Below are 21479 nucleotides of genomic sequence, written 5' to 3' on the forward strand. Positions count from 1 at the left end.
GCCATAGGGTTTGTAGCCTAGAGCTGAGGGAGCTCAGGTAGGATGCCTTGTGACCACCTTGAAGGGATCAAGAATAGCTGTCTGACATCCACCATTTGTGAGTCCTTATAAGGGTGCTGGGCTGTCCTGCTTGCTAGACCATTGGCAGTCCCTTGGCTCAAAATTGACTGTCTCTCCAAAATTTGAATCAGTAGGCAGGGTGCTTTCTTGATTTCATCTTTTTCAATCTTTCCCTAACATTTGCTACCATCCCTATATGTTATTGGAGGGTCAGTGAAGGTGAATCATACTATGATTCCACTTCAAAAGAGCACTATAGCTGTGACCTTTAAAAGACTGCTGTGTTTTTCATTTTGTTTTATTTTGTCTTGTTTTGTATATTCAGCCATTCATTCAGTAAACATTTACTAAGTACCTACTATGTGCTAGGCAATGGGCTCAGGGCTGTAGATACAAAAGGAAGCAAGTAATAGTTCTTGCCCTCCAGGAGCTTACAACCTAATAGGTGAGACAACATGCAAACAAATATTTACAAAGCAAGCTATAAACAGGATAAATAGACAATACATAGCAGAGTGAAGGCAGTAGAATTAGAAATGGGCATATGACTTGCTAAGGTCTTATAGGTTCACCATAATAAGTACTTATTGAATTATGGAAGAGGGCAGTTTTGAAATGAAGGAGATACAAGTTCAAGGATCTAGCAGATAAAATCTTTTAGAAAATGGGAGACTTCTTGTCTAAGCACTAAAGTGCTGAACTTGAAATCAGAATGTCCTGGTTTTGATCCATGCCTTAGGAATGTGCTACTTGTATAACTCTGAAACACTCTACCCAGAAGATTTAAAGTAAAATCTTTTTGTCCCTCTGAGCTTCAATTTTCTTCTGGATCTGCAAAGTAGGGATAACAGCATCTACCTCATAAGGTTCTTGTAAAGGTCAGGGGAAAATGTATCTATGTGATATGTAGAATGGTGGACATACCTAGGAGACCGAAGCTCAAGAACCACCTCAGACACTTGCTAGTCTGAAGTCATTTAACTTCTTTTGGTTTTAATTTTCTTAATTATAAAATGAGGGGATTAGACTCAATGATCTCTGAGGTCCTGTCTAGTCTTAAATCTATGATCTCTTGTAAATTTAGGGAGATAACTTTACCTATGGAAAGGGCACTGTTGAAGACCAAATCCTAGTTCTGCCATTTATATCTGAATTACCTTGAGGAACTCTCAACGTTCCTATGCCTGCTTCCTCATCCATGAAGAGATGAAGTTGAATCAATGGTCTCTTCCAAATCTGTCTACATAAGTTTCAAAAGTCTTCATCTTAATCCCACTGAGACTCTGGGAAATGTAGAAAATCAAGTGATTATTTTTATTAATTGTTGTTAGTGAAAGGTTGGGGATTCTTGTAAGTTTTTATTTAATTTTGCATCTTTTGCCATATTATTGAGCTTCAACCATGACAATGTCTCAAACCTTTGTCCCGTGTAGTGATTATTCATCAGTATCCAAATGTTGACTTTGCTGCAACCAAAAAAATATAAAAGTTATCTACCTATACCAGTATTCCGAAGCAATACTTACTCTAAGAACTCAATTATGAGTTTATTATTAATTTATTATTATAACAGAAAACAAATATTATATACATTATATTATTTTTTCTGTTGTCTATTTATGCATTCTTTTCTCTGTTTTCATTTCATGGATGGGGAGGTCAAAATAAAGCAAATCAGTGGAAAATCTGTAATGACTTACTCTATTTTTGTATGCTTTGGTAGGTCTGGAAGTTCCATTAAACATTCGTGAAGGTAGAGTTACAGATACTTCCATTCAAATTCTTTGGGACCGAGTTGATGGAAATTTTCAGCATTATGAGATTACATGCACAAACTGTGCAGATGCTGTCATGGTATGTTATAAAATACTCTTGATAGAATGAAAACCTGATTTCATACATAAGCCCCTACTAATAGACACTTCTACTAAATGGTGAGAGAACTAAGTGAACTTCTGGCTTGTGTTATATTTTGAAATGCTTTTCTACATGAATACCCTAACTTTTCTCTTTGGCAACAATAGGTCCAAAAAGTAACACAAGAAAATGCAATATTCTCCAACTTGGCTCCAGCTACAATCTACAACTTTTCCATTAGAACTGAAAAAGAAGGATTTAAAGATAGCATTCCACGCATAAAAGAAATTCAGACCGGTATGGCTTATGCTTTTACATTTTGGTCTTGAAATTGGTGCTCATTTTAAAAATATTTTTCATTCTTTTAGAGGAATATGTTGTTAAGCAGGGTATACAGTTTGATTATTAGTTATCTTCATTGGCAGAGTTTCCCCTGTGCAAATATAGTTATAGTTACTCTGTATTTGAAGAATTATATAACTTGGTGTAGCAGGGTGGCTCAGTGGATTGAGAGCCACATCAAGAGACAGGACATCCTGGGTTCAAATCTGGCCTCAGGCATCACCTAGCTTTCTGACCTTGGACAAGTCACTTGACCCCCATTGCCTAGCCCTTACTGCTTTTCTGCCTTTGAAACAATACACAGTGTTGATTCCAAGATGGAAGGAAAGGGTTTACAAAATTATATTGTTTGATGTTAAAAGTTATCAACTGTCTGGAACTTGACCAAGGCCTCCATTTATGAGTAAATTCTTTTGATCCGACTTGTGTGATCAAATGGTGTACTAGTTCCTCATTTTAGGAAATAACTTCTATTGGCAGGCATTAATTTGGTTACTGGTAATGATGGCAGAGGGAAAAGGATGACCATGAAAATGAAAAAAATGATGGCTGTAAGAAGTGTGTGTAATTGTTAGGACACAAAGAAGTTTCTGACCTTTGCTCTTTCGTGATTACACATCTTTTCTCTTTCCATGGTGTTGTTTGGATCTGAATATTTTAGAAACTGGCTGCTTTACTGCTATTCCTTTATTCTAAATTATAAGATGGTGTTTGGAATCAAATATCTTGGCAATCATTTCTGAAATTTTCAGATTTTTTTCGGACTGTTGAAAACTCACCTTGTAGTTTTGGTTTCAAGATTTCTCAGAATTTCCTTTCTTCTTGATGATATGAACTACTTCAAAAATCATTAAAAGGCTAAGAAATCACATACAATTTCAAAGTCATTTTCTCCCTGAGGAAGAGAGAACTTCTAAGAGGTTCAGATTGTAATTAACTTTGCTACTGGTCAACTCTGTCAGTGTTCCTTAGTTAACAGGATTACAAATATCAAAGATTAAAGAATGTTTTTAATGGTGGCAGATCAAAACCAAGTAATGCTATCTCCCGCCCACATTTAACATTAAAAATGAGGGCAGAGAAAAGTTTCATAGTACATTGGAGTCAGGAGGATTTGGGATCAATGCCTGCCTCTGACACACTAACTAAGGAAACGTGAACAAGTACTAGCCTCTCGGTTCTCTACATAACTGTAAAGTAGGGGCTCTTAACCAGAAATAAGGTTTTACTGTATAAATTTCAAGGGGTCTCTGAACCTAGATGAGAAAAAAAGTGTCATTATTTTCACTACTCTGTGATTTCCTTTGCAATTTTGTATATTTTATTTAATTCATTGAAAGACATTATTCTGAAAAAAAGGTCTATAGTTTTTACCATACTGCCAGAGGATTTTATGAAAAGGTTAAGGATCCCGACTTAACTATGATCTGAATTGGCAGAGCAATTTTTCTCACTGAGATTTCCTTAAACTATTGAAGTCAGAGATCCAGAAGGCCGTTTCCCAAACCAAATGAAGACAAATTTTTGGAAATAATTGGCAGTTGTTTAAAGGATATTTTATCTACTTTAGATGTAAATAGACTTTCCTTCCTTCCTTCCTTCCTTCCTTCCTTCCTTCCTTCCTTCCTTCCTTCCTTCCTTCCTTCCTTCCTTCCTTCCTTCCTTCCTTCCTTCCTTCCTTCCTTCCTTCCTTCCTTCCTTCCTTCCTTCCTTCCTTCCTTCCTTCCTTCCTTCCTTCCTTCCTTCCTTCCTTCCTTCCTTCCTTCCTTCCTTCCTTCCTTCCTTCCTTCCTTCCTTCCTTCCTTCCTTCCTTCCTTCCTTCCTTCCTTTCTTCTTTCCTTCCTTCCTTCCTTCCTTCCTAGCTTCTTTCCTAGCTTCCTTCCTTCCTTCCTTGCTTCCTTCCTTCCTAGCTTCTTTCCTAGCTTCCTTCCTTGCTTCCTTGCTTCCTTGCTTCCTTGCTTCCTTCCTTCCTTGCTTCCTTGCTTCCTTCCTTCCTTCCTTCCTTCCTTGCTTCCTTGCTTCTTTCCTTCCTTGCTTCCTTGCTTCCTTCCTTCCTAGCTTCTTTCCTAGCTTCCTTCCTTGCTTCCTTGCTTCCTAGCTTCTTTCCTAGCTTCCTTCCTTGCTTCCTTGCTTCCTTGCTTCCTTGCTTCCTTGCTTCCTTGCTTCCTTGCTTCCTTGCTTCCTTGCTTCCTTGCTTCCTTGCTTCCTTCCTTCCTTCCTTCCTTCCTTCCTTCCTTCCTTCCTTCCTTCCTTCCTGTCTTCAGCCTTCCTTTTTTCTTTCTTCCCTTACCTTATGTCTTAGAATTGACATTAAATATCTCCTATAGCATTATATATTAGCCATTATTATCCCCCATATATTAATATTCTTTCACTTAAAAAAATAAATATTTACCTTCCATCTTAGAACCAATGCTGTATATTAGTTTGAAGGTATAAGAGTGGTAAAGGCTAGGCAGCTGGGGTTAAGTGGCCTGCCCAGGGTCACACAGATAGGCCAGATTTGAACTCAGTTCCTCCTGATTCTAGACCTTGCTCTTTATCCACTGAGTCACCTAACTGCCTTCTTGTTTATTTGCTTTCTTTTTTCTTTTCTGTTATTAATAACATACCCATGCAGTTAAACAGAACAACATTTTGGAAATTTGGGACAAAAACAATTTCAGCACAAATTTCAAGCTTCCTATAACCCCAGAACTATATATATAAAGAAGCAAAATTGTTGCTCTGATTTTAAAGTGTTCCTTTTCTTATTGATAGCACCCAGTGCCGTTGAGTACATGAATCACAGCAGGGACTCAACTTCAATAACAGTAACCTGGATGCCAGCTAAAAGTATACTAGATGGATATATTATATCAATAGCCAGTGAGGCCTTCATGAAAGAAGAAATGTTGTATTCTACAGAGAGGTATGAAGAGATTAAAAATATTAATTACATACAGTGTAGCATTTGCATTTCCTATTCTATGGTTGGCATTTTTAAGGATTTTTAGACTAGGTCTCATTGTCTTGCCCAGGCACTACTCATGGGACAAGTTCTACTTTGACTGACTCAAGAGCTTTGACCTGCTTCATTTCCAATCTATTCCATTTCATCCTTCAGGAAATCAATCCTCTCCCCCACTTCCCCACACCCCAGCCTCTGATCCCAAGGGCTCACCATATTAATACCATATTTAGTGTATGACATAGTCCATTGAAATTCAGAATGCCTGAATTCCAGAGATCCTCCAACCTCTGCCTCCTAGTAGTTGGGAGTACAGGTGGGTACCACCATGTTTGATTCTGATTAGCAAATTGCAGTAATTTGAATACTATAAGGACAGGATTTCATCAGAATGGGTATTCCCTCTATAGGGGCAGATTGTGATTTCCTATATATCTTAATAGATAAACTTTGTGTGTTGCTGGGATAAAAAAACAAAAATTAACCAACTGTTGACCAAAACTTTGGTGTTGCCTTTGAATGAGAAGCAAGCAATCTACTGTCTGATGCAGAGTGAATATTGTGAGCTCTCTACCTGGAAGTGACCTTAGAGATAATTTAGCACCTCCTCCTTATTTTTCTGATGAAAAAAACAGCACAAAAATTAAGTTATTTCCCTAGAATCATACAAATACTTGGCAGAACTTTTAGCAGAGCTTTTGAGAATTCAATCCACAAATTTTAAGAAAAGACTTTAACCAGTGTACTTTTAGGGAATTGACACAACATGAATAAATAACCAAGTGACTTTTCATAATAAATTAATCCCATGAATCTTCTGGACTGAATAACAATGGAACATATATCAACTTCAGCCAGATTTATTTGTAATAATATATATAACAACAATTTATAAATAAATATAATCAATAAATTTAATTAATAAAGTAATAAAATTAAAATTCACTGTGTCAAATAATATACATGGTAACATGAGATGGAAACTTTTAATGAAATACACTTAAAAGCCACTTTCTATACATCATATAAGAAAGTAAGATTTCCAATTGTTTCTGAATAAAATATTTTAATATATATATATATATATATTTTAATGTTTAGGATGTTCAAGTTTAATGGCCTTGACCCAGGGACTGACTTTTTGATTAGTATTGTGACTACCAATGGACTAAAGAAGAGCCAGCCTACTATCGTCAGAGCTAGTACTTGTAAGTTCATTTACATGTAACTTTTCATAGATATAGCAGGAACAAAGATGCATTTGTTTATTTATTTATTTAATTTTTTGGACAATATATTTTTATTTGGTCAATTTCAAACATTATTCCTTGTTTACAAAAATCATTTTTCTATTCTTACCTTCCCAACCTTTCCCCTCCCATAACTGATAGACAATTCCACTGGGTATTACATATGTCCTTGATCAGAACCTATTTTCATGTTGTTGATGTTTGCACTAGGATGTTCATTTAGAGTCTGCATCCCTAACCATATCACCTCGACCCATGTATTCAAGCAGTTGTTTTCCTTTGGTGTTTCTACTCCCATAGTTTTTACTCTGAATGTGTATAGCACTCTTTTTCATAAATCCCTCAGAATTGTCCTGGATCATTGCATTGCTGCTAGTAGAGAAGTCCATTACGTTTGATTGTACCACAGTGTATCAGTCTCTGTGTATAATGTTCTCCTGGCTCTGCTCCTTTCACTCTGCATCACTTCCTGGAGGTTGTTCCAGTCTCCATGGAATTCCCCCACTTTATTATTCTTTTGAGCACAATAGTATTCCATCACCAACATATACCACAATTTGTTCAGCCCAATTGGAGAGCATCCCCTCATTTTTCCAATTTTTGGCCACCACAAAGAGCGCAGCTATGAATATTCTTGTACAAGTCTTTTTCCTTATTATCTCTTTGGGGTACATACCCAGCAGTGCTATGGCTGGATCATAGGGCAGACAGTCTTTTATCACCCTTTGGGCATAGTTCCAAATTGCCCTCCAGAATGGTTGGATCAATTCACAACACCTCCGGCAATGAATTAATGTCCCAACTATGGCACATGTCCTCCAGCATTCATTACTTTCCTTTGCTGTCATGTTAGCCAATCTGCTAGGTGTGCATTGATATATCAGAGTTGTTTTAATATGCATCTCTCTAATTATAAGAGATTTAGAACACTTTTTCATGTGCTTATTAATGGTTTTGATTTCTTTGACTGAAAATTGTCTTTTCATGTGCCTTGCCCATTTATCAATTGGAGGATGGCTTGATTTTTTGTACAATTGATTTGGCTCTTTGTAAATTTGAGTAATTAGACCTTTGTCAGAGGTTTTTGTTATGAAGATTATTTCCCAGTTTGTTGCTTCCCTTCTAATTTTAGTTGCATTGGTTTTCTTTGTACAAAAACTTTTTAAATTTGATTTAATCAAAATTATTATTTTACATTTGGTGATTTTTTTTTCCTAAGTCTTGCTTGGTTTTAAAGCCTTTCCTTTCCCAAAGATCTGACAAGTATTCTATGTTCACCTAATTTGCTTATAGTTTCCTTTTTTATATTCAGGCCATTCATTCATTGTGAGTTTATCTTGGTGTAGGGTGTGAAGTGTTGATCGAAGCCTAATCTCTCCCACACTGTCTTCCAATTTTCCCAGCAGTTTTTTTTTATCAAATAGTGGATTTTTGTTCCCAAAGCTGGGAACTTTGGGCTTGTCATACACTGTCTTGCTGAGGTCACTTATCCCAAGTCTATTGCACTTAGCCTCCTTTCTGTCTCTTAGCCAGTACCAAATTATATTGATGACCACTTCTTTATAATATAGTTTGAAATTTGGGATGGCAAGCCCATCATCCTTTGCATTTTTATGACTTCCCTAGATATGCTTGATCTTTTGTTCTTCCAAATGAACTTTGTTATACTTTTTTCTAATTCAGTAAAAAAGTTTTTTGGTAGTTAGATTGGTATGGCACTAAATAAATAGATAAATTTGGGTAGGATGGTCATTTTTATTATGTTAGCTCATCCTACCCATGAGCAGTAATATTTTTCCAATTGTTCAGATCTAGTTTTAGTTGTGTGGAAAGTGTTTTGTAGTTGTGTTCATATAATTCCTGTGTTTGTCTCAGCAGATAGATTACTAAGTATTTTATATTATGTAGGGTGATTTTAAATGGAATTTCTCTTTCTAATTCCTGCTGCTGAGATGTGCTGGAGATATATAGAAATGCTGATGAGTTATGTGAATTTATTTTGTATCCTGCAACTTTGCTAAAGTTGTTGATTATTTCCACTAGCTTTTTAGTGATTCTCTAGGATTCTTTAAGTAGACCATCATATCATCTGCAAAGAGTGATAGCTTGGTCTCTTCTTGCCAATCTTAGTACCTTCAATTTCTTTTTCTTCTATAATTGCTACCGCTAGTGTTTCTAGTACAATGTTAAATTATAAAGGTGATAATGGGCATCCTTGTTTCACTTCTGACCTTATTGGAAATGCATCTAGTTTATCCCCATTGCAGATGATGTTGGCTGATGGTATTAGATAGATACTGTTTATTATTTTTAGGAAAGACCCTTCTATTCCTATAGTTCCTAGTGTTTTCAATAGGAATGAGTGTTTTATTTTGTCAAAGATATTTTCTGTGTCTATTGAGATAATCATGTGATTTTTGTTAGTTTGCTTGTTGATACTATCAATTATGTGGCTGGCTTTCCTGATATTGAACCATCCTTGCAATCCTGGTATAAATCCCACCTGATCATAGTGAATAACCCTTGTGATGACTTGCTGGAGTCATTTTGCTAGTATCCTATTTAAGATTTTTGCATCTATGTTCATTAAGGAGATTGGTCTGTAGCTTTCTTTCTTTATTTTTGACCCGCCTGGCTTTGGAATCAGTACTATATTTGTGTCATGAAAGGAATTTGGTAGAATTCCTTCTTTGCTTATTATGTCAAATAGCTTGTATAGTATGGGGATTATCTGTTCTTTGAATGTTTGATAGAATTCACTTGTAATCCATCAGGCCCTGGGGATTTTTTCTTAGGGTGTTCTTTGATGGCCTTTTTGATTTCTTTTTCTGATATAGGATAATTTAAGAATTCTATCTCTTCTGTTAATCTAGGCAATTTATATTTTTGTAAATATTCATCCATATCACCTAGATTGGCATATTTATTGCCATGTGATTGGCCAAAATAGTTTTAAATGATTGCCTTAATTTCCTCTTCATTTGAGGTTAGTTCTCCCTTTTATTCTATGATACTCTTAATTTGGTTTTCTTCTTTCCTTTGTTTTATTAGATTGACCAGCACTTTGTCTATTTTATTTGTTTTTTTCAAAATACCAGCTTCTAATATTATTTCTTAGTTCAATAGTTCTATCACTTTCAATTTTATTAATTTCTCCCTTAATTTTTAGGATCTCTAATTTGGTTTTCTTCTGGGTGGGTTTAATTTGTTCTCTTTCAATTTTTTTTGATTTGCATATCCAATTCATTGACCTCTGCCCTCCCTAATTTAATATATGAATTCAAGGATATAAATTTTCCTCTGAGTGCTGCTTTGGCTGCATCTTATAGAGTTTGAAAGGATGTCTTATCATTGCCATTTTCTTCAATGAAAATATTAATTTTTTCTATGATTTGTTCTCTAACAAATCAAATTTGGAGAATCATATTATTTAATTTCTAATTAATTTTTGATTTGGCTCTCCATGTATCCTTACTGATCATTTTTTTATTGCCTTATGATCTGAAAAGGTTGCATTTATTATTTCTGATTTTCTGCATTTGTATGCCATGTTTTTATGGCATGAAATTTGGTAAATCTTTGTGAATGTACCATGTGCTTCTGAAAAGAAGGTGTGTTCCCTTTTGTCCCTATTTATTTTTCTCCATATATCCATTAACTCTAATTTTTCTAAGATTTCATTCACCTCTTTTTCCTCTTTCTTATTTATTTTTTGATTTGGTTTATCTAAATTTGATAGTGGTAGGTTCAGGTGTCCCACTAGTATAGTTTTAGTATCTATTTCCTCCTTCAATTCCACTAGTTTCTCCTTTAGAAATTTGGATGCTATACCATTTGGTGCATACATGTTGATTAGTGATATTTCCTCATTGTCTATATTCCCTTTTTTATCAGGATGTATTTACCTTCCCTATCCCTTTTAATAAGGTCTATTTTTACTTTGGCTTTGTCGGATATAATGATTGCAACTCCTGCCTTCTTTCTATCAGTTGAGGTCCAATAGGTCTTGCTCCAACCTTTAGTTCTGACCTTGTGAGTATCTATCTACCTGCCTCAGGTGTATTTCTTGTAGACAACATATGGTAGGATTTTGGATTCTAATCCAGTCTCCTATTTGTCTATGTTTTATGGATGAGTTCATCCCATTCACGTTCAAACTTATGATTGTCATTTCTGAATTCCCTAGCATTTTGATATCCTCTCCTAGTTCTGTCCTTTCTTCTTTTGCTATATCCTTTTAAACCAGTGGTTTACTTTTAATCAATGCCCCTAGTCCCCTCCCTTGATATGTTTCCCTTTCTGGCCACTCCCTTTTTGTTCCTTTCCTGTTTTTTTGGAGTCTGTTAAGTTCCCTCCCCCTTCTCTTTCCCTCCCTTTTTGTACTCTCTTCCCCCTACCCCCATTGGTTCCCCTTCTCCCTTACCCTATAGGATAAGATAGAATTCAAGATCCCAATGGATCTAGATGCTCTTCTCTCTCAGAGTTGATTTCACTGAGAGTAAGGTTTAAGTATTACCTATTATCACTCTCTTCCTCTCCTTCTTATAAGAGTATTCTTCCCCTCCCTTTCCCATATGTATCTTTTTGTGAAAAAAGATTATTCTATTTATTTTATTTCTTCAAGTACCTCTTGATACCATCTTTGATTTCCCCCACTCTTTTTTGCATATCATATTATAGCCCTTAATGCCCCAATCTTAAGTGATTCTTCTAATTACTATAATAATGAATAAAAATTTTGAGAGTTACAAATAACATTTTCATATATATATATATATATATATATATATATATATATATATATATAATTTGATCTAATTATAGCCTTTAAAGAAGAGAGTTTGAATAACATTTTTTCTCCTTTTCCCTCTCTTTCATATTTACCTATTCATGTTTCTCTTGATATTTGTGTTTGGATATCAAACTTTCCATTTAGTTCTGGTCTTTTCTTTATACATGCTTGGAAATCTTCTATTTTACTGAATGCCCATACTTTCCCCTGGAAGTATATAGCCAGTTTTGATGAATAGGTGATTCTTGGTTGAAGACCCAGTTCTCTTCACTTTCTAAATATCATGTTCCTGGCCTTGTGGTCCTTTAGTGTGGAAGCTGCCAGGTCTTGTGTGATCCTGATTGGTGGTCCTTGGTATCTGAATTGTCTCTTTTTGGCTTCTTGTAGAATTTTCACTTTAGCTTGAAAGCTCTTGAATTTGGTGATTACATTCCTGGGAGTTGTCTTTTGAGGATTTACTGTAAAGGGTGTTCTATGAATTCTTCCAATGTCTATTTTTCCTCCTTGTTCAAGAACATCAGGGCAGTTTTCTTGGATGATTTCTTATATTATGATGTCAAGATTTCTGTTTATTTTTTGATTTTCAGGTAGATCAATGATTCTCAAATTGTCTCTCCTTCCTCTCTTTTCCTGATCTGTTACCTTGTCAGTGAGATATTTTATGTTTTTTTCCAATTTGTCAGTCTTTTGACTTTGCTTTATTAATTCTTGCTGTTTTGCAAGGTCATTGTCTTCCAGTTGCCTAATTCTGGTCTTTAAAGACTGGTTTTCCCTTTCTGTTTGGTCTGTCCTGCTTTTTATGTGGCTTCCAGCTGTTTTTCCAATTGGGTGTTCTTGTCTTTTAAACTGTTGTTTTCTCTTTGAATTATTTCCCACTTATCTTGCCAGAAGGCTTCCTTCTTTTTGATAAGCTTCAATTTGAAATCTTCCAGAGCTTGTGGACAATATCCATTTTTTTAACGTTTTGACTTTGTTTGAATTTCCTCCTCTATTTCCTCTGTAGCCTGGGTTTTCCCTCTGTAAAAATTTTCCAGGGTCAATGCCTTCTTCCTGTTTTTCTTGGAGGGTGTTTGTTGGTCCTGGGCATAATTACTCATCACTGTGGTGGTTTTTCCTTCCATTCTAATCAGAAATCTGAGTGAGATGGGCAGGTTCTCTGTTTATGGAGTTAAGGAACAAGGTTTTTGCCTGAGGCAACTCTTGAATCTCCATAGGCTCTGCTGTTCCAGAGAGTCCCCTTGGTCTGCAGTCCCCAGTGCACTGGAGTTTCAGCTATCACTGCTCTCCAGGGTAGGTCCCAGGTGTCCCTCATCAGCTACCAAGGACCTAGAGGTGCCCCTTACTTACTCTAGTGGTGCCCCTCATTCACTCGCTGATTCTGGAACATGCTGGCTCTGACTCTGGCTCCATAGGTGGGGTGGGGGAGGCTAGATAGGCTCACATTTTGGTGGAAGCTTTTTTTACCATCTTATAGTATGGAAATGCCCAAATCCCACATACCTTCAATGCTGCACCCTACTGTAGAGTTCCTCCATTCTTCTGAAAATAGTTTTTATGATCTTTTGATGTAGTCTATTTCGGTGGGTACTGGGGAGTGGAAGTGTCCCACATCTAGACTGCCACCATGCTTATACAGAAATCTCTCAGAATCCATGGATGTATTTAAAGAGAGCATTTTATCTAAAACCAATGATAGTGAAAAGATTACACACACACACACACACACACACACACACACACACATATATATATATATATATATATATATAGAGAGAGAGAGAGAGAGAGAGAGAGTGGTATCTCATCTCATCTACATTGTGACTTTCTCCATTGTAGTTTTGATATATTATGGTAGGCTGACATGCAAAAGCTAAATTGGAATTTTTAGGGGGAAGATGAAAACAACATGGGAAGGCCAGGAAATGACATAGAAAAGTTCAGAAACTCACAAATGTATAAAATATATGTACGACATTGCTTAATATCAACATACTTTGTTTTTTGATGCCATAAAAATATATAGTTTCTTTTTAAAGTTAAAATAAATAAAAAGTTAAAGTTTTCAAAAACAATGAGAAGGCCAGCAGTAGACACCCAAAGGGTAGAAATGTTTACTTTGGCCTATATATAGCCTATGGCCAAATACTGAGCTCACATTTTACAATAAGATATCATTAATACCCCAAAAAAGAAATATAGATTTTTATGCTATGAAGGGAGAGTAAAACTTTTTTGTGGATTTTCCAGATTTGGGGGACATCTTCCCCCTAAGCCCCATGATGTAGAAGGGTTATCTATATTTATGAAAAAATACAGTTATGTTTTTACTAACATTTAGGGTGCAAATATCAATGTGTAAAAGAAAAAATGGATTGTTGACTCATAAATTATGTTTTTTTCAATCTTTATATTAATTATCTCTATCTATCCATCCATCCATATATCTATCTATCTACCATCTATTTATTACAATTTACCTTTTTCTGATCTTTTGGGTATCAATAAATTGACATCTAATGACCCTTCCAGATAAAAAATTCCATAGTTTTAAGTCATAAAGTAGTCCTTAAACTGGTATTAGAAACCAAGCTTCTGGGCTTTTTGAGAAAAAAAGTGGACAATTACAAGGAAGAAATCTGAAACCCACATTCACATCAGAAACCAAGAGGAGACATCCATTGAATTGGGAATAATAGGCAGAACATTTTCTTTTATGGCAAGTTTGGCTCATTTAAATCTTTGACTTTTGTTTTCTTTGGTCTTATTAAACATCTCTTCCAAGTTCAGTATCACAATGAGAAGCTTTTTCAGGCATAGTTTTAGGTATACAATTTTTAGTCCAATGAAGAAAATACAGCAATTTTGATAAACATCCAAATATTAATGGTTTCATATGATTATTCTAGTTCCAGATCCCCCTTCAGACTTTCAGATTTTTGGAGAGGAGGAAAACACCATATATTTGTCCTGGAAACTTCCACAAGGAGGCTTTGACAAATTTCAGGTAAAAAATGTTTCTATTCAATTTTCACTTGGTTCTTACATTAATACAAATCAATTCTCCAAAAAAAAAAAAAGTAACTCCAAAGAGAAAATTACCAAAATCTTGGGATAGGTAGCAGTTAACAAGATTTATGTATATATATATGTATATGTATATTTAATATATATATATATATGTATGTGTGTGTATACACACACATAAATATATACATATATATATGTATAAATTTACTTTAAATGCTGTAGCCTAAAGGAATTTCTAAACAAAACAATGTCAGTTTCATTGGTGTTGGGATAGCCAGTTAAGGACGTTCCTCTACCAATAAACATCTATTTCTTTTCTGCAATTTTTATTCCTAGAGAATTTCCTGACAGTACTTAGAGGTTAAATGATTTGCTCTGGATCACAAGGTCACTACAGAGAGGAGGTGGCACTTGAACCCAGGTCTTTCTAACTCTGAGACCACTTCTCTCTACTATACTCTCCTGCCTCATATATATGAAAACAATGAATGAAAGTTTCAAAAGTGAAATTTTGGTTAATCCCCATTTGTTGGATATGTATTTGCCTGGGTAAACATACATATTATACATATATAATACATATATGTGTGTGTAAATACAATGCATAGACACATAATACATACACCTTATTCTCCCTCCTGTACTCTGCAATCCAATCCTTCACACTTAAGCCATCTTCCATCTTTATACCTTGTATTGACTGTGTCCCATGCCTAAAATAAGCCCTTTCCTTACCCCCATTTAACAGAATTCTTATTTTCTTTCAAAGCAGAGCTCAAATATGACTTTCTACTTTTGTATTCTTACATGCATTCTTTTTTCTTTTTCTATTTATTTTCATATACCTACATATCAACTTGTCTTTTCTGTTAAAATGAGAACTCTGAGAATAGTTATTTTCATTCTTTGTATTTGAGTTCCCATTATCTACTTAATACTTTTCTTTTTAAAATGTATGTGTGTATAATGGAGGATTTAAGAATTCATTAGTATGGGGAACTCCTGGTGTGGAAGTTCCCTTGGCTAATACAAATGATATTTTATATGTGATTTAATAAATAAATCCTAGGAATCTGCCTAAGAAACAATATCTAGATTAATTGTATTGCTAAAAAGGTTATAGAGCGAGTAAATATCAGAGGTGGGACTCCTCCTGGACCCTTAGGTTCAGTATTCTATCCACTATTCTGTACTGCCTCTACGAAGAGAGGAATAGCCAAGGACAAATTACTACAGAGGTAACCTTCAGATATCTACCTCTGGGACAACATGAACTTTTTGTATTTTTCTAGTTAAAGAGTAGGGATATGGAGAGGAAACACTGGTGTGACCTCTGCAATAACTACCTAGGGGACTGGCAACTCCAAATTTGTTTGTATTGCTTGGTGAAAGCTCTTATCAAAAGCCCCTTTATGAAGACTTAAATCCTCGCTGAATAGCATTACCCCGAAATGGAATTTCCAAAGAAATCTGGATCCCATAATTTTTTAGATATTTTAAAAATTACTTATTTCTATTCTTCATTCTTCCAAAAAGATTAGAGATCACATGAAAAATTAGAAAGATTCTAACACAGGACAATTAAGGATAGTCAAGTCTTTACCTAAAACATCTCCCAAAATGCTTGATCTGGGCCATTAAAAATTAACACATATCTCCATCTTTTAGCCCCATCCATCTAAGTGGCAACCAGGAAAAACTTCCCATGAATCCTACATCCATACTTCCTCATAAAGTGGTCTAGGGGTCAGGTTTAGGAATTATATCTCTTCCTGCCTGGGGTATTTCTTTACATACTGTGTCTCTCAAATATCACCTCCTAAGCGAGTCCTTGGCAGGTACCTGATAGGAGAGTTCATGATCAAGTTCTCTAACAAGGGCTTCTAGTATAAGGGTTCTGTCATGTGTGTATTGAATGTCCACAGTGAGAGGTACAAGATTTTCTTCCAATTGGCTTATCAAACTATTTATCTGTATTAAATTCCCCCATTTTAACATTCCACGTGTGTCTTATTGGGCAGAGTAGTAACATTTGCTCTTGTTCTTCAAAGCTCCCTCATTTCCTATATCAAATCGCTTGCAGAGCCTTTCTTTCTTTCAGTGGTATTCTTGCTTCCATTCCTTGTTTCCCATTCCCTTTGTCTCCACCACAGTTCACATTTTTTGTATTACTATTTGTACCTCTATTAAACTGAGCATGTTTAAAATGGAACTCATCTTCTTTTGTAAGCTGGTAATTTTTCAGATTTTGCAATTTTTTGAAGGCACCGTAATTCTCCCACTCTCCCAGAATCTTAACCTTGGGGTAATCAGTGATTCCTTCTTTTCCCCACCCTCCCATATCCACTCATTGAAAAGTTCTATTGATTCAACCACTAAAACTCACCCACAACATTTCCCTTTTCTGCTCACATAGTGACCACTTGTTCTTCACTTCCCATCTTGCCTAGGCTATTATAACATTTTTCTCCTTTAGCCCTTTCTCCTTTGTTCTCCTTGCCATTCTGCCTAATTCAAATCTATCCTCCAAACAACTTCAAATTAATATTCCTAAAATCGATTTTGGCTATGCCATTCTCCGAAGGGGAGTTTTTGCCTCTAGGATCAAGAACATGCCTTTCAGCCCGGTATGTAAGACCCTCTAAAACCAAGTGTCAAACTATCTTTCCAACCTTCCTTCCTACTCTCTGTCTCACAGCACCTATTACAAGCAACCTGGTCTATTTGCAGTTCCCTGGCCTTGACATTCCAGTTTCTTTCTCTATGCATTAACGCAAACCAGCCCTATGTGTGGAGTGAATTGCATTCTTCTCCTTGCCTTCTCCTTCATCCTTTTCTTCATGCCTCAATTCAAGTTCTCCTTTCTCCACAAAACTTTCCCTGAGCTTAGCACATGTTAATGGATAGAATGTTGGGTTCCAAGTCAGAATAACTTGAGTTCAAGTCCTGCCTTTGATCCTCATTGTTTCAGTTACCCTGAGTCAATACTAACCTTTTAGTACCCCCAGGAAATTTGCTAAGATGAAAATTTGCAGTTCAGCTGCTGATTGGCATAGCTAGAAGGAGTTTCCTTAAAGGCAGTTTCTACATTGATAAAAACCCAGGGCTGGGCAAATGAGAATGAGAACAACCTCTCTGAGCCAGTTGTCATCATCTGTGACCCGAGGTCCTATTTCAGTGATAGCAGGTGAGTAAGTGCTCTGCAAACCCTGACCAGTTGTTCATGTTTTCACTCATCTTAAATCCCCTTGTGTAAGTTGAAGTAAAATGTATTAGCAAAACATTTAGCATGAATCCCTTTGTGTAACTTGTATATCTGTCCATATAGACATGCACACACAGTGTGGTATCTGCAGTGGGTGTAGACACGCACACACTCACAGAAGATTATAGCCACATTGGAAACAGCGGTCCAACTGGTAGAGGAAACAGAATTTCTCATTTGTAACAACACAGACTTTTATATTTAAAGGAGACCTTGACTAAGTCTTCCCTAGAAGAAAAGTAGATGCTTGTGGACAGTCATAATTATGGCTCTGAACCCCATTATCACAAATGTACATATCTATATATACATGTATGGATACAGGATTTGAATATACACATGCACACAATCATGTACTATACATATGCATATACACAAAAGTATATATGTGTATACATATATTCACTGATATTATATATTATAAAAGTTAGCATGCTCTCTCTCTATGTATATATATATATATATACATGTATATGTGCTTATGAGATATAGAAAGAGAAAGAGAAAAAGAGACAAGGAGGCAGAGGAGAGAGCCAGAGAGAGAGGAAGAAAGAGAGAAAGAAAGAAAGAAAGAGAGAAAGAAAGAAAGAAAGAAAGAAAGAAAGAAAGAAAGAAAGAAAGAAAGAAAGAAAGAAAGAAAGAAAGAAAGAAAGAAAGAAAGAAAGAAAGAAAGAAAGAAAGAAAGAAAGAAAGAAAGAAAGAAAGAAAGAAAGGAAGGAAGGAATAAATAGAGAGACAGAGAGAAAGAGGGAGGGAGAGGCAGAGAAGGGAAGGGAGGAGAGAGACAAAGAGACAGAGAGAGGGAGAAAGAGAGACAGACAGACAGACAGACAGACAGACAGACAGACAGAGAATGTTTTAAGGTCCAATGGGGAATTTTTTTCTAGAAATCCTTCCAGCTAGTTGATCAGCATAGGAAACCAAGGCCAAAGGATCTTAATGAGAGTCCACAATTACAATGCTACTTACTTGCTCAGCCCTCATCATTTATGAAGTTTTCTCCCCATGATTCTTATTCACTTGAAGGGTTTTTTTTCCTCCCTAGGTGTAGGTGATACTGAGGACACATGATGTCTTCCTCTCCATTACAGGGGTTCAGAACCTCTGCCTCTCTACCTCCATTCCTGCTCAAGATTTATGTCTGTCCTCTCCTTAAGAGCAAAACTTCTATATTACAGTCTTGATCTGTGCTGGAGTATAAAAACATATTAGCCTGTGTAGAGTTGTTACAATGGCATAATGATTTGGTTTTTAGAGTTTTAAAAATATTTATTTTGATGATGGACTTAAACATTAAAATATAGTGACTTTTTATAGACATTATGGATTATAACAAGACGACTGAACATGAAACTATAGACCTCTATTATGTATATACAACTTGCTTTTTTTTTTTTTTTGGCATGTAATAAAATTAACCTGTTGCTTTCAAAGCTATCCTGTTTGTCTATACTTCTTTCTGGCCTTCCTTCTGTTCTCTACATTAAAAAAAAGATAATGGCACCAAGACTTAAATAGAACCCAGAAACAAACCTTTTTGTTCTAATCTCTTAGTAGCTAGGAAGGGATAAATCACTCATCTCTCAGTGTCTGTGTGACTCTCTTTTCCCCCTCGCCCCTTTCCCTCGCTTCTTGAGGCGTAAGAGAAATTAGGTCATCCTGTGACTTTTAGGCTAAGGAGCAGGGTTTTGAGCACAGCTCATTTTAATGAGCACGGAAAAAGCAATTGGTCCTCCCTCCCTGTCTTTCTGCCTTCCCCCTACTTTATCATCTCTTGGCAGAGCCTAGCTGGGTCCTTCAGCCCTAATTACCATCACCTGCAACAGCAGCCTTCAAGGTTCTCAGGGGAGCTGCAGTGAATTCTGGTTGAATTGTCTTCACAGGGCCTCAGAAAATCGCAATATAAGCCTCTTGGGTTCATCTGCAACCTATTCTTGCACCTCCAGTGATAATATCTGTGCAGTGTTTAAAATGCTGCCCAGATTGTCACCCCTCTCTTCTAAAGCAGAGATTTAAATACCTTTGCTGCCGTTCCACTGGTCCCCAGACTTGGGGGATGCTTTGTTGCCTTGGCCTTTGCTATCTCTCCTCCTGGAGATTCTCATGTGCTTGGAGAGAGCCCACAGAGCCCAATATCTGCTCGTAATACATATATAATTTTTTTAACAAGAGAGATTTTCTAGAAATAAGCAGTCCTCCATTTTGCTTAGCACTGCAGGCTGAGAGTACCAGAGTCAAGTAGCATTTACCAGCAGGAATGAGCGGGGAAATGAATTGAACACCACATGTTCATACAAGTAATTCTCAGAAGTGACTAGCAGAGTGCTGACTTTCCTGCTAAAAAGTCAACAGTGAGGACAGGAAGCGCAAGTGAATAGGAATCACTTTCAGAGAATCACATGCGTGGAACAGACGTAATCAAGTCTGGGTACAGACAGGGATACCAGCCCATATTTTTAGAGCTATTAAGGAGTTCGAGTGACTCTGGAAAATGGACTATGCATTTTATTGTTATTCCATCTCATTTAACTTTCATGGGAATTGGTGTTTAAAGGGAGCACTGAATGTGCATGGCAGGACGTGGATATCATTTTATTAGCCTGGTGATGAAGGTAAGAGGGGAAAGGAGAGATGCTCAAATCAGTCAAGCAGTAACCCCTTCACGAGTGCCTACTAGGTGCCAAGGGCTGTACTAGAAGCAGGGCACAGAAAGGTAAAGATGAAACCAAGTCTGATCTCAAGGAGCTCTGAATATAGGGAGGGAAAATAATATATACATGCACACACGAAAGACAATACAAATCTCCACTCACATGGCTTTCCAGAAGTTTTAGTGAAGTTCTTTAAGCCTAAAACTTTAGAATTGTATTCTTCATGTGAATATATATATATATATATTTACATGTATATGTACACACATGTAGATATGTCTCCATAAATATATCCATGTATTGATACATCTCTCTATATACATTTATATTGGTCTAACTTATCTCTATATGTCTATATACATATACACGCATATAAAACAAATGATAGATACATTTTGGGAGGTATTAGCTTCTGGACAGATATAGAATCCTTTGTTTTTTGTAAAGGAGTGAGCAGTGAAGTGAGCCTAGAGGTAAAGAGGAAATGCATTTCAGGCATGGTATATTGCTACTGCAGAACTAGAGATAAGTGATGAAGTGCGATGGGTAAAGAAAAGAGTAACAGTCATATTGTCTGGAAAGCAAAATAAGAGAAGAGGGTTATTATGTAATAGGCAGCTAAGAGGCAGAGTGGATAGAGTTCCAAATATAGAATCAGAAAGACTTGTTTGAATTAATTATCACTAGTTGCATGACCTTGGCCAAGTCATTAATCTCTATCTGCCTCTGTTTCTTCAACTATAAAGTGAAGATAATAATAGCACCTTCTTCCCAGAGTTATGAGGCTCAAAGGAGACAATACAAAATAATATTGTGCAGTGCCTGGCAAATAAAATAGTAGACACTCTATAAATACATATTTCCTTTCTTTTCCCTGATAGAACTAGAGAAATAGATATGACTAGATTGTGAAAGGGTTTAGAATGTCAGAAATTTGTATTTGATGGCTCAGATAATAAGACAGCAGTGGAATTTATTATGTAGGACAATGACATGGTTAGAACTAAGTTTTAGGAAAACCAATTTGATGGCTATGTGAAGGATGGAATGGAGGAAGGAGAGTTTTGAGTCAGAGACCAAGGAAGAGGCTAAGAGATGGTGAAGACTTGAATATACACAATGGTTTTAAATGAAGAGAATATGGAGGAGAGATCTTTTGTGAAAATAGAAATATCAATACTTGGGAAGGAATTTGGACATGTATTGTTAATGAGAGTGAGATGTAGAGGATGATGCCAAAATTGAGAACTTGAGTGGCTTGGTGCTATGGTGGTACACTCAATAG

The 21479-nt window shown here is 36.1% G+C and overlaps 1 protein-coding gene across 1 annotated transcript in view; it reads left to right on the top strand.

Moving 5' to 3' along the window:
• Nucleotides 1-21479, top strand: part of PTPRQ (protein tyrosine phosphatase receptor type Q) — a 336616-nt gene that overhangs the window by 18834 nt on the left and 296303 nt on the right. Inside the window, 5 exon segments of the mRNA XM_056798554.1 lie at nt 1784-1914; nt 2085-2214; nt 5020-5170; nt 6311-6417; nt 14158-14255. Of these exon segments, the coding sequence (XP_056654532.1) occupies nt 1784-1914; nt 2085-2214; nt 5020-5170; nt 6311-6417; nt 14158-14255 (617 nt within the window).

This window comes from Monodelphis domestica, chromosome 5 (genome assembly GCF_027887165.1).
Source record: "Monodelphis domestica isolate mMonDom1 chromosome 5, mMonDom1.pri, whole genome shotgun sequence".
NCBI lineage: Eukaryota > Metazoa > Chordata > Mammalia > Didelphimorphia > Didelphidae > Monodelphis > Monodelphis domestica.